Below are 14,512 nucleotides of genomic sequence, written 5' to 3'. Positions count from 1 at the left end.
TGCCAAAACAAAACTAAACTAAACTAAACCACAACAACCTTAATTAGAAGACTGGGTTTAAGCTCCACTCTATAACTTCTGGGGGATGGGAGAGGAGCTGAAGACTGAATTACAATCTGTGCCTATGTGATGAAACCTCCATAAAAAGTCCTAAATGATGGGTTTGGAGAACTTCTAAGTAGGTGAACACATCAAGGCACGGGAGGATGGTGTACCCAGAGAGAAGATGGAAGCTCTGCATATACTCATCCTTCCCACCCTATACACTTCTTCCATTTCACTGTTTCTGAGTTGTATTCTTTACAATAAACTAATAGCAAGTAAAATGTGCCTTCCTGAGTTCTGTGAGCCATTCCAGCAAATCATTAAACTGAGGAGGGGGTTGTGGAAACCCTTACTTTACAGCCAGTCAGTCAGAAGTGTAGGTGGTCCAAGACTTAATGACTGGCAACTGAAGTGCAGGCAGTCTCATGGGACTGAGCCCTTTAACTTCTGGGATCTGATGATAATTCCAGGTACTCAGTACAACTGTAGGATATCCAGTTGCTGCTGGAGAGTTGGAGAAGTGATTATTGGGAAACACCCCAGACCACCTAATGTGCTTTGCCCAGTGACACATTAGAAAAATATAACATTAGCAGAGATTTAAGAAGAACTTACATAGTGCGACTTGCCTTCTTCTGCTACCCTGAACTGGCCAAATAAAGAAGCCCATGGAGACATGCGGCCCAACTAACAACCTGCACCAACTATCACAGCAAGAGTCAAGCCATCTAGAGCATCTAGCCCTAGCCCTAGGTGATGCCACCAGGTATCAGAAGCAACATGAGTAACTAACTCCACATGAGACCAGAAGAACTGTACAGCCAGGTTCAAACTGCGAACCCACAAATTCAAAAGTAAATAAAATGGCTACAGTTCGAGCTATAATTTGTTCACAGCAACAGATGATTGATATGGTATTACTTTACAGGGAATCATGTGAAGATTAAATGAGTTAATACACAGAAATTCCTTATAAAAGTGCCTAGCATATAGTAGGTGCTACATTAAGTGTTAGTTTTATTTATTTTTTTTAATTTTAGTAGTTAGAATCAACTGAAAACAATTCACCTTACCCAAAGACCAAGTACTTTGCTTTGTATTGCTGACTCTGAAAAAGTCTGTCAAAAGAATACACAGGTTACTTTATCATGAAAAAAAGAACTTTACATACAAACTCAATTCTATTTTCCCACCTCCAAGACTTGGATGAAGATTGCCAGTCCTTGATTTTCCATAAAGTGACTACAAGCAGCTGGAGACTCATCTGTAAGATTCCAAAGGGCTTTCAAAGTAAACAAGAGGGTGACATCATCTAAATTCTCAGCAGTCTTTTGTTTTACTATTGCTAGAAGTTCCTAAAAACCAAAGAGACAAAAAGTTAGATGCCCCAGTGACTGACTCGATTACAGTGTAAGAAAAGGAATAGTTGTTAAACCACTTCGTATCTTCATGATCCATTTTTTCTCTATATAATGAGTTACATCTAACTCCTAAGGTTTATAATGAGATTAAAGGGGGGGAGGAGGTAAAATTTTATGAGCACTTGACCTAGTTCTTGGTCCTTGTAAATAAGATTCATAATCAAGTACATATTAGGTATTCCATTTTTTTTGTTTTTTCTTTTTTTTAAGATTTTATTCATTCATTTGTCAGAGAGAGAGAGCATGCGCACACACAAGCAGGGGGAGCAGGAGACAGAGGGAGAGGGAGAAGCAGACTCCCCAGTGAGCAGGGAGCCCAATGTGGGACTCAGTCCCAGGACCCCGGAACCACAACCCAAGCCCAAGGCAGATGTTCAACCGACTGAGCCACCCAGGTGTCCCCCATTGTTCATTTATTGAGAATGTTTAGTAAACACCTCCTGGAAATCAAGCACTTATTCACGATAAATGAGACAGATTAAAAAAAAATAGCTGGTTTTTCCTCAACTAAATAAGAATTCTAAGTTTTGGGGATGTCTGGGTGGCTCAGTTGGTTAGGCCGCTACCTTTGGCTGGGGTCATGATCCCTGGGATGGAGTCCTGCATTGGGTTCCTTGCTCAGCGGGGAGCCTGCTTCTCTCTCTGCCTTTGCCTGCCACTCTGCCTGCTTGTGCTCTCTCTCTCTGTCTCCGACAAATAAATAAACTCTTTAAAAAAAAAACAAAAACAAAACAAAACAAAATAAAGTCCTTAAAAAAAGAAAAAAGAATTTTAAGTTTTGGTAAATGTTCTGAAGAAAACACACAAAAGCCTAACAATGTATTTTGGAAAAGGTATGAAAGGGATGCCTCCCTGTACAGGTAATATGTAAACTGAGACAAATGAGACCAAAAGAAAAAGAGGGATATGTGAGTTAAGCAAGAAATGAAGACATGGTGGTGGTGGTAAAGTATATGACAGGCAAGAGAAAAAGTATGCTATTCTAGGTCACTGAGCAGATCAGGATGGCTAGAGGGTAACAGTAGTACTACAATCACGTGTCCTAATAGTTTAAAGAAACCATGGGTTCACTTGAACAGATTCCAAAACACCATTTCAGATTAGAATATTTCTGGACACAAGTTAAGCCAGTATTCATGCTTTCTTTCAAAAATATTAGACTATCATAACAGAGGGAAAAGTTAGGTGTCTTCATTCAGCCACCTAATAAAAAGGTACATAAAATATAACAGCACTAAACAAATCAGAGTATGTCTATTTTCAAGAGGAATGAGACCACTTCAAATATGTTACTTCATCAAGAAAGCATGTATCAAAAGAATTTATCACAAAAGTAAAACTTTAAGTGTGCTTGGGTGGCTCAGTCTGTTAAGCATCTGCCATCGGCTCAGTCATGATCCCCGGGTCCTGGCATCGAGACCCACATCGGACTCCCTGCTCAACGGGAAGCCTGCTCCCTCTCCCACTCCCTCTGCTGTGTTCCCTCTCTCGCTGTCTGTCAAATAAATATACTTTTTTTTTTAAGAGTTTATTTATTTATTTGACAGAGAGAGATCACAAGTAGGCAGAGAGGCAGGCAGTTAGGGTGGAGGGAAGCAGGCTCCCCACAGAGCAGTAAGCCTGACGCAAGGCTCGATCCCAGGACCCTGAGGCCATGACCTAAGCCAAAAGCAGAAGCTCAACCCACTGAGCCACCCAATAAATAAAAGCGCCCCAATAAATAAAATCTTTAAAAATAAATAAATAAATAAAATAAATCTGGGAGAGCCAAGAGGGAAGTGTAGAGTGACACATAGTACTTAATGACAGCAATCATCTAGAAGATCAAGGGGATGGGTAGCAGCAAGGGTGGGAGTAGGGAAAGTGAGGCTGATCCTTAAAACAATGATGACTGTGGTCAGGGTCAGGCCCATATTTAGATACTTATTTTACCTTAATGACATTCAAAACAACTGCAAAATATTACTCCTATGACAGATTATAATGAGATTAAAGGGGGGGAGGAGGTAAAATTTTATGAGCACTTGACCTAGTTCTTGGTCCTTGTAAATAAGACTCATAATCAAGTACATATTAGGTATTCCATTGTTTTTTTTTTTAAGATTTTATTCATTCATTTGTCAGAGAGAGATGCCTGTTTTTCAAATGATGCCTGTTTTTCAAATGATGCCAGTTTTCAGATGAAGAATCTGAGGCATAGAGAAGATAAATTATCTGAAGACTTGACTAGATAAATTATCTGAAGACTTGGCTGACCATGTTTTCACCTAAACAGGCTGAACCTGTTTTCACCTAAAGTCTGAATTTTTCATAACATTACATAAAACTCTTTCTCTGAGAACTACAGTGCTACTCTTCCCTCCGTGTTCCTTCAGTACTTGCTATCTCTATCTATTCTGTATCTTTGTCTACTCCTGTTACCATCCCCAGCAACTCCATCAAATCATCCTGACAAAACTGCTGCCTTAAAGACCCCACTTTATGCCCCAGGCCCAAACATCTGAATACTGAAAAAAGACTGTGCTTGAGTCTCACTTTCAATATTTGCCAAAACACTTTAAGAGGGCATTCAACTGTATCTGGGGATTTACTGTATTTCTCAATGAATCTGCTCCCAACGCTACTCTTTTTTCATCATTCTTTCTCTCCTCCAATTTTAATCACCATCTTTTTACTCCTCTTATTTGATCACTTTATCTAGTTTTTCAGAGAACTACCACTGTTCTTCCCAATAAAATCTCCCAGCCTACCTGTACTTCCATCACTGTATTCCTCGTTCCCTTCTGCTCTAATCTAAAGCCTACTGTACAATTCTAGTACACACATACAGATTTGGCACTGAATTATTTCCGTCTTGCCTTGCCATCAATTTTCCCCTTTTTGTTCAGAATTATTTTCATGGGTATAAAATAGATATCAATGTAAATGATCTTGGAAAAAAAACAACTACTGGCCCTACTGACCCATGTAGTATCTTCCTTTATCTTTCCTTCTCATTAAAATATATTGAGGGACGCTTGGGTGGCTCAGTTAAGTATTGCCTTCATCCCAGGATCCTGGGATAGTGTCCCACATCGGTCTCCTAGCTCAGTGGGGAGCCTGCTTCTCCTTCTGCCTGCTGCTCCCCCAGCTTGTGGTCTTTCTGACAAATAAATCTTTAAAATAAATAAATAAAATATATTGAAAAGTTGTCTCCATTTCTCACCTCTCATTTGCTCATCATTGTAGTCCAAACAGGTTTTGTCCCACGATTCCACTAACATAATGTAAGCAAGACAACTAATAACTTCTATCTTGCCAGATGCAACTGGCAACTCTGTCCTCATTTCACTCAACCACTTAATAGCATCTGACATAACTGCTCAATTTTTCTTGAAATAATTTTCTTGGATTCAAAAACATCACTCTTTGGGGCGCCTGTGTGGCTCAGTGGGTTAAAGCCTCTGCCTTCAGCTCGGGTCATGATCCCAGGGTTCTGGGATCAAGCCCCGCATCGGGCTCTCTGCTCAGTGGGGAGCCTGCTTCCTCCTCTCTCTCTGCCTGCCTCTCTGCCTACTTGTGATCTCTGTCTGTCAAATAAATAAATAAAATCTTAAAAAAAAAATCACTCTTTCCTGGTTTTCTACTAAGTCATTTTAGACACTCCTATCTCTCTTTTCTGGCTACCCCTTCTCTTCCAACATACTTGGTTTCAGTCCTTTTCCTTTCTCTCTATATACTCCACACTCTTTAGGTAGATACTTGCATCCTATATCAGAACTGATGACTCAAAATTATTCTCTAGCCCTGTCCACCCAATCCTCTGAGCTGCATCCTGTATCAAGCTGCCTCCTTGGTATCTCAAGCATCTCAGACCTTAACACATTTAAAATCACCCTTGATTTTTTTTTTTAAAGATTTTTATTTATTTATTTGACAGAGATCACAAGTAGGCAGAGAGGGAGGTGGGGCGGGGGAAGCAGGCCCCCTGATGAGCAGAGAGCCTGATGCAGGGCTCGATCCCAAGACCCTGAGATTATGACCCGAGCTGAAGGCAGAGGCTTTAACCCACTGAGCCACCCAGGCACCCCCACCCTTGATTTTTATCCCCCAAACCTACTGACTAGATACCAAATACCCAGAAGACTCCACTTGTAAAACAATACAAAAGGTAAAGGTCTCAGGAATTAATTTAAGAAATACAGAATATCAATATGAAGAAAACACCCCGTACTTCTGGGGACATGAAAGACTGAATAAATGGAGTAACAAATAGTGTTCTCAGAAGGAAAAATCAGTATCAGAGATGTTAATTCTTCTAAGTCAATCTATACACTTAACAAAACCCAAAGAAAACCAAGCTTTTTTTAGAACTAGATAAGCCAAGGGCACCTGGGTGGCTTACTCAATTAAGCATACAGTCCTTGATGGGGCTTGGGTCATGCTCTCGGGGTTGTGAAACTGAGCTCCATGTCAGGTTCCATCCTCAGTGGGAGAGTCTGCTTGAGATTCCCTCACTCCTCTTCCTCCGCCCTTCCCCCCGCCCCCCGCTCATAAGTGTGTACACACTCTCTCTCTAAAATAAATCAATAAAATCTTAAAAAAAAAAAAAAAAAAAAAAAGAACCAGACAACCCAATTCTGATGTTCACATTAAAAAAAAAAAAAAAAAAAAAAAAAAGATAACTAAAAGAAACCCAAGGAAAGATCTTAACTATTAAGGAATTATAAAGCCAATAAATAAACTATGATATCAGCATATAAATAGACATATAAATTAACACAGCACAAAGTCCAGAAATAGATGCAAAGAGATACGGGAATTTAATATATGATAAAGGCAGCAATGCATAAGAGTGGAGAAAAGATAATATATTCATTAAGGAAAAGGTACAAAGCAAACACTGAGCAAACAGTTGGAGCAACGCTCCAAGTAAATCAAGTACTTTTTAAAAATCATGAGAAATTTTGAGAAATACTTTCAAATGTGCCATCAATGTCAGAGAAATAAAATAATAAAATCAACCCTATAAATATTTTAAAGTTACTGCATGGCAAAATATGCCATGAATAAAGTAAAAAAGTCAAACAACCAAGTGGGGAAAATAGATGCATTTCATATCACAAAGCCTCAATTTCTTAATATATATAGAAATTTTATAAATCAGAAGAAAGCTAGCAACCCAATGGAAAACATATCAAGGACATGAACAAATAGTTCATAGGAAACATAAATGACTGGGGGGCAGGAAGGTATCACAAGCTTCATGCCAAAGTAAGTATAAAATAAAACGATGAGGGGCGCCTGGGTGGCTCAGTGGGTTAAAGCCTCTGCCTTCGGCTCAGGTCATGATCCCAGGGTCCTGGGATTGAGCCCCACATCAGGCTCTCTGCTCAGCGGGGAGCCTGCTTCCCCCCCCCTCTCTGCCTTCCTGTGATCTCTGTCAAATAAATAAATAAAATTTTTTTTAAAAAAGCATTTTATTTAGAGATGTGGAGATAGATACTAGAAGAAGTAGTAGTAGAGTAGAAAGTTTCTTCTGGGAAGCAGGTCTTACAGATGTTTTTTTCTTTTTTTTTTTTTTTAAGATTTTATTATTTATTTATTTGACAGACAGAGATCACAAGGAGGCAGAGAAGCAGGCAGAGAGAGAGAGGAGGAAGCAGGCTCCCTGCTCAGCAGAGAGCCCGATGCGGGGCTCGATTCCAGGACCCTGGGATCATGACCTGAGCCGAAGGCAGAGGCTTTAACCCACTAGCCACCCAGGCGCCCCCAGATGTTTCATTTTATAAGCTTTTTAGAAGGATCTGACTTTTTAAATTATGTTCACACCCTTTTTATTGGAAAAAAGAAAGGTTATAAGAATGATAACCCACTTACCTTAACTGCCATGAGGAGCTCTTCCTGAAGTTGTGCAGTTTGCTCAGGTGAGAGCTATAAGCAAACAAAAAGCCAAAAGTAAAATACTAGCGGGTCAGAGCTCCCTCAAGAAGAGAGAGAGAAATCTTGCCTTTAGCGATCACATACCTGAAGGGCTAGAATAGAAGTGATGCTCACTGCCATTGTTTGCATCTTGGGGTTCTCATGTTTACAGAGCCATCTCATCACAAACTTGGCAGCATCAAACCTGAAAAGCAGTATTTTTCTCACAATAAAGTTTTAAACCATACGTAAGGAGAGAGGAAATCACTTAGCCTCCACAACGAATTCTGTATCTTAGATTTCTAAAGCCTCAGCTATGAAAATCAAAAGCATCTGACAAAAAGATTAGGAGAGCAGGCAAATAGGAATGTAAGCGAAATGCACAGAATTCAGAGAAAGATAAGCAGATCAAAGAAAGGCTTATTTTAACCATTAAGTTTCTACTATGATGGGTCTGAAAAAAGGAAAGAAGATCCCGTAGAGGTAGTACTTTGTAATCTGAATTGTAGACAATGCTAAGATGCCACAGCGAACAAATCACTTAGAGAGAATTCATGCCCTTTTTAAAAAAGAGGCAGCTGGTAGTCAACTGCTATTGATTGCAGCTGTAGGAATAAGAAAGACCTAACTTTTCAAGAAAAGGTAGGTAGAAATAGTTTTGTTTTTGTTTTTTTTAGTGAGGAAGACCACCTTCCCTATTGTAATTTTAAAAGTCAATTCCCAGGGGCGCCTGGGTGGCTCAGTGGGTTAAGCCGCTGCCTTCGGCTCAGATCATGATCTCAGGGTCCTGGGATAGAGCCCCACATCGGGCTCTCTGCTCAGCAGGGAGCCTGCTTCCTCCTCTCTCTGCCTGCCTCTCTGCCTGCTTGTCATCTCTCTCTGTCAAATAAATAAATAAAATCTTAAAAAAAAAAAAGTCAACTCCCATTTTAAGTACACATCTCAATTAGATTTGAGAATGGCTTAGCCTACAATTCTGCACCAACATATCACAGGCTTTGTTCATGTTAGCCTGTGCTTAATTTTCCTGCCATCAGCAGCAACTATTACAAATGTTTTTGAGCTTATGGATCTGGAAGACTATACTATAAAGGCCTCAGGAGGAGCTCCTCTGGAGTCTAAGAAGATGATTTTCTTAATTATTATCAACAAAATTGTAAGAAAGACTTTCATTTAGAACAGACTCTACTTCTTAAGCTAGGCACTGCCATAAGTACTTTACAAACATTATCATGTCTAATCCTCAGAAGAGTCACCATTTTATAAGTGAGGAAACTCATGCAAAGATAATGGAAGGGATAGAACTTGAATCCCCGTATGTTTGACTCTCTGGACCCCATGTTCTTAACCACTCACTATTCTGAACTGGAATCACAGTTTGGGAGACATTTTCGAGCACAGCTGGCCCTGGAACAACACAGGTTTGAACTGTACTTGTCCACTTATAAACAGATTTTTTTCAATAAATATACTGGAAAATTTTTTGGAGATTTGCAACAACTTGGAAAAACTCAGACCAAGCGCATAGTCTAGAAACATCAAAAAATTAAGATAGGTATTTATAAATGCATAAAATATACATAAATACTAGGTAGTAGTTTCTTTTACTATTTATAACCATAAAATATACACACATCTACTAAAAGTTTAAAATTCATTGAAACTTACACAAACACCAATCCTACATGGTACCATTCAGTCAAGAGAAATGTAAACAAAGTATTAAATAGTAACAGCATAAAAGTAACTGTAGTTCATACTCTACAACTGTAATTATTTCACAGCCACCTCCTGTCAATATGGGGGTGAGCTCAAGCGTTCTGAGTATCCACTTAAAATGCCATGCAAAACTAATCACTCCGTATGAGCAGTTTGTCTTTCCAGTAAATTGCAAAGTAAAAAGTAATCTCTTACAGTTCTTGTGTATTTTTCATTGTGTTTCATGAAATACTGTAAACCTTGAATAAAACCATTGGGGAAGACCCACATAAAGTGCCACCAGTGATGCTAGATGTGCTCCCTGAAGTCAGGAAGTACCTTGCTAGTAAAGGACTGCCTTCCCCCGAACCCCTTTTTGTAATGTGACATTACAAAAAAAAGGTGACTGCCTGATATCTACTGTAGACTGAGGTCTGCAGCTGAGGTTACCCATCATTTTAAGACAAATGAGTCCAGTATAAGGACCACTGTAAAAAAAAAAAAAGAAAGAAAGAAAAGTGAATTTGTTAAGTTGTTGTTGCAGCTATGCCAGGAGGCATGAAAACCTTGCACCTTTTGCAAAACACATTTTTATCTCTTTTATGTGGGTACAGGATTGCTGTGAGAAACTCATACTTACAGACTCAAATATGATTCAACGAAATGTGAATTCATGGGGCACCTGGGTGGCTCAGTGGGTTAAGCCTCTGCCTTTGGCTTGGGTCATGGTCTCAGGTTCCTGGGATCGAGCCCCCCGCCCACGGCCCCCGCATGGATGGGGCTCTCTGCTCAGCAGGAAGCCTGCTTCCTCCTCTCTCTCTCTCTGCCAACTTGTGATATCTCTCTCAAATAAATAAATAACATCTTTAAATAAAAAAGTGAATTCATTATATGACAAGTTAAAACAAAAAGAAGGTGAAGGATCTAAAACTATAAAATTCAATGCCAGCAAAGGATGGTTTGATAATTTTAGAAAGGGGTTGGAATTTTAAAATGTCAAGATAACAGAAGCAGCTTCTGCCAATCAAGACACAGCAGATGAGTTCTCAGACACTATTAAGACAATCATGGAAGAGAAAAGAGAGTAACCTGAACAAGTTTCTAATGTAGATGAAAGTGTCCCATCCTGGGGAGGGGGGGAGCCACAAAGGACATTTATTAGAGAGAGAAGTGAGCACCAGGAATGAAGGCAAGAAGGCACAGGCTAACTCTACCGCTTCGTGAGAATATAGCTAGCTTTATGGTTAAGAATTGTCCCTATCAGGGCTCCTGGGTGGCACAGTGGGTTAAGCCTCTGCCTTTGGCTCAGGTCATGATCCCAGGGTTTATGGTTAAAAATTGTCCCTCTTGGGGCGCCTGTTGGCTCAGTGGGTTAAGCCTCTGCCTTTGGCTCAGGTCATGATCCCAGGGTCCTGGGATTGAGCCCCGCATCGGGCTCTCTGCTCAGCAGGGAGCCTGCATCCCCTTCTGTCTGCCTGCAACTCTGCATACTTGTGATCTCTATCAAATAAATAAATAAAATCTTAAAAAAAAAAAAAAGAATTGTCCCTGTCTATAAAGCTGCTAAGCCCCAAGACTTGAAGGGAAAAGATAAATACTGGCTGCTAGTCTTTTGGTTGTACAACACGGTTTGGACAAGAATCCTCTTTCTGGTGGCACTCAGGTGGCTCAGATGGTTAAGCATCTGCCTTTAGCTTGGGACATACTCCTGGGGTCCCGGAATCAAGCCCCACGTAGGGCTCCCTACTTAGTGGGGAGTCAGTCTGCTTCTCCCTCTCCTTCTGCTTGCCACTCACTCTCTACCCCTCTCTCTCTGTCAAATATGTAAATAAGTAAATAAACTCTTCAAAAAAAAAAATCCCTTTTCTGGATTGGTTCCATCAATACTTTGTCCCTGAAGTCAGGAAGTACCTTGCTAGTAAAGGACTGCCTTCCCCCCCACCCCTTTTAAAATTTTTCTTTAAATTCTAGTTAGTTAACATATGGTGCAATATTGGTTTAGAACTGCCTTTTAAAATTCTATTTTTTTTAAGATTATTTTTTTAAGATTATATTTATTTATTTGACAGAGATGACAGGCAGGCAGAGAGAGAGGGGGGAAGCAGGCTCCCTGCTGAGCAGAGAGCCTGATGTGGGGCTCGATCTCAGGACCCTGGGATCATGACCTGAGCCAAAGGCAGAGGCTTTAACCCACGGAGCCACCCAGGTGCCCCAAGATTTTATTTTATTTTTTTTTAAAGATTTTATTAAAATTATTTTGAGAGACGCCTGGGTGGCTCAGATGTTAAGCGTCTGCCTTCAGCTCAGGTCATGATCCCAGGGTCCTGGGATTGAACTCAGCTTCGGGCTCCCTGCTCAGTGGGAAGCCTGCTTCTCCCTCTCCCTCTCTCTCCCTGCTTGTGTTCTCTCTCTCACTGTGTCTTTCTCTGTCAAATAAATAAATAAAATCTTTTAAAAATAATAAAAAAATAAAATTCTTTTGATATTGGATAATGCCCCTGGCCACCCAGAATGCCATAAGTTCAACACTGAAAGCACTATTTGCCCCCAAACACAGCGTCTCTAACTCAGCCTCTAGATCAGGGGATGACAGGGACCTTTAAGGCTCATTACACAGGTATTCTATAGGAAGGACTGTCAATGCTACGAAGAGAATCCTGATAGAACATCATGAAAGTGTGGAAAGATTACACCACTGAAGATGCCACTGCGGTTATCAAAAAAGCTGTAAAACCCATCAAGCCTGAAACAATAAATTTCTCCTGAAGAAAACTGTTCAGATGCTGTGCATGACTTTACAGGATTTATAACAGAACCAATCAAGGAAATCATGAAAGAGATTGTAGATATGCCCCAAAAGGGGTGGGATCTTGTAGTTTAATGGTAAGGATCTTGGAAAAATTAAAGAGCTAATACAGCCCACACGGGAGAAATTAACAGATGTCCACTTAATGGAGATGAGCACTTCCAAACCAGTGTCCAACAAAGAGGAAGAAGATGCAGGAGAAGCAGTGACAGTAAATTAACTGGCATTAGATAATCTGACAGAAGAGTCTTATTATTCAAGACTGCTTTTGACTTCTTTTATAACCTGGCCCCTTCTGTAATACGGGCAGAGAAACTAAACCAAATGGTAGAAGAAGGACTGGTAACAAATAAAAATATTTTTAGAGAAATGAAAAAGCAACGGTGGCAGACAGAAAGATGTATTTCTGTTAAGGTACACCAAATGTGCCTGCCTCCCCTTCCACTTCCTCCACCTCCTCCACCCCCAGGATGGCAAGACCAACCCTTCCTCTTCCTCCTCAGCCTATTCCCCATGAAAATGATGAGGATAAAGACCTTTATGATAATCCATTTCCACTTAATGAGCACTAAATAATCATCATGCTTACAGTTAATAAATGTATCTATTGTGTATGTATCTTCATATGAACATCTAACAACTGTACAACAAAAACTGTAGGAGATGCTTCTGTGTCATCATCATCATCATTGCCTAAGCATTCATAATGCAGAAGATCACATGCAAAACTTGCAAGTGGACAGCCTATTCTTATATGGCATAAGGTAAGTGATATTTAGTATAAAATTAAGAAAGTGTTAGTTTTCTTACAGCTTAAAACTTTGCTTTCAAAGAATTACATTACCATACACTATGCCTTTCTATCATAATTGGAGAAACTGCCTATAAGCCTATCATTACAGGTAAATAATTTTACTTTTTAAAATGTACCAATGTGGGGCGCCTGGGTGGCTCAGTGGGTTAAGGACTCTGCCTTCGGCTCAGGTCATGATCTCAGGGTCCTGGGATCAAGCCCCGCATCAGGCTCTCTGCTCAGCAAGGAGCCTGCTTCCTCCTCTCTCTCCGCCTGCCTCTCTGCCTACTTGTGATCTCTGTCTGTCAAATAAATAAATAAAATCTTTTTTTAAAAAAAGTAACAATGTTTCCAATATTGTATTAGGACTGTATACTGTATGCCATAAAAATTCATTGCAATTCATTCATTAGAAGAAGGATATGCTGGGCGCCTGGGTGGCTCAGTGGGTTAAGCCGCTGCCTTCGGCTCAGGTCATGATCTCAGGGTCCTGGGATCGAGTCCCGCATAGGGCTCTCTGCTCATCAGGGAGCCTGCTTCCCTTTCTCTCTCTCTGCCTGCCTCTCCATCTACTTGTGATTTCTTTCTGTCAAATAAATAAATAAAATCTTTAAAAAGAAAAAAAAAAAAAAAAAGAAGAAGGATATGCTACCATGAAGCAATTCTATTGATTATACAACACTACCATAAAGTAATCTTATGGCTGCTTCTTCATTATCAGTGCATGACTATATCCCCAATAAAAAATATATATATATATATATGTTTTGTTTCGTTTTTGTTGAGAGAGAGTGTGTGTGTATGTGCACATGAACGCTCTTCACGGAGCCTGCCAGTGCCACAACCTTAAGATCATGACCAGAGCCAAAATTAATAAGAGTCAGGCACCTAACTGACTGAGCCACCCAGGTGCCTTGTTAATAAGTATTTCTTTTTCACATTATCTTTTTTCTTTCTTTCTCACTAAGTAAACTCCACCCCCAATGTGGAGCTCAAACTCATGACCCTGAGATCAAGAGTCACATGCTCTACCAACCGAGCCAATCAGGAGCCCTACACTGTCTTTTTTTCTTTCTTTCTTTCTTTTTTTTTTTTTTGGTAAAGATTTATTTAGAGAGAGTGCACAAGCAGGAAGAGGGGAAGAGAGAGAGAGGAGGAGAGAAGCAGACTCCCTGCTGAGCATGGAACCTGACACTCAATCTCATAACCCTGAGATCATGAGCTGAGCCAAAATTAAAAGTCAGATGCTTAACCAACTAAACCACCCAGGCACCCCTACCTTTTCATTTTTGTCATCTAGCCTTAATAATACATACAATGTCTACAGTGTTTTGGATGATATAAGATGATACCGATGTAGGTACAACAGACAATTCATCTTATAAACAGATAATGTAAGCTTTTGGTATTGATAAATACAGTGCAGTGTTATAAATATACTTTCTCTTCTTTATGATTTTCTTTTTTTTTTTTTAAAGATTTTATTTTATTTATTTGACAGAGAGAGATCACAGTAGACAGAGAGGCAGGCAGAGAGAGAGAGAGGGAAGCAGGCTCCCCGCTGAGCAGAGAGCCTGATGCGGGACTCGATCCCAGGACCCTGAGATCATGACCTGAGCCGAAGGCAGCGGCTTAACCCACTGAGCCACCCAGGCGCCCTTCTTTATGATTTTCTTAATAACATCTTCTTTTCTCTAGGTTACTTCATTGTAGAAAACAGTGTATAATAATACTTAACATGTAAAATACATGTTAATCGACTGTTTATCACAAAGGCTTTCCAGTCAACAACCGACAATGAGTAGTTAAGTTTTTAGTGACTCAGAAGATATACACGCATTTTTGACT

The 14,512-nt window shown here is 40.0% G+C and overlaps 1 protein-coding gene across 2 annotated transcripts in view; it reads right to left on the bottom strand.

The window, feature by feature from the left end:
* The window catches only part of ZYG11A (zyg-11 family member A, cell cycle regulator), an 80,267-nt gene that overhangs the window by 13,621 nt on the left and 52,134 nt on the right, over positions 1 to 14,512 (bottom strand). For both annotated transcript variants that reach the window (XM_082688434.1, XM_082688435.1), the window contains 4 exons: positions 7,473 to 7,572; positions 7,326 to 7,379; positions 1,239 to 1,400; positions 1,119 to 1,163 (listed from right to left, as the gene is read on the bottom strand). In XM_082688434.1, coding sequence (XP_082544560.1) covers positions 1,119 to 1,163; positions 1,239 to 1,400; positions 7,326 to 7,379; positions 7,473 to 7,572 — 361 coding nt within the window. The remainder of the gene's footprint in view (positions 1 to 1,118; positions 1,164 to 1,238; positions 1,401 to 7,325; positions 7,380 to 7,472; positions 7,573 to 14,512) is intronic.

This window comes from Mustela nivalis (assembly GCF_964662115.1).
Source record: "Mustela nivalis genome assembly, chromosome: 10".
In the NCBI taxonomy this organism is placed as follows: domain Eukaryota; kingdom Metazoa; phylum Chordata; class Mammalia; order Carnivora; family Mustelidae; genus Mustela; species Mustela nivalis.
Note: the sequence above shows the minus strand (reverse complement) of the source record. Positions and strands in the feature narration are given on the sequence as shown.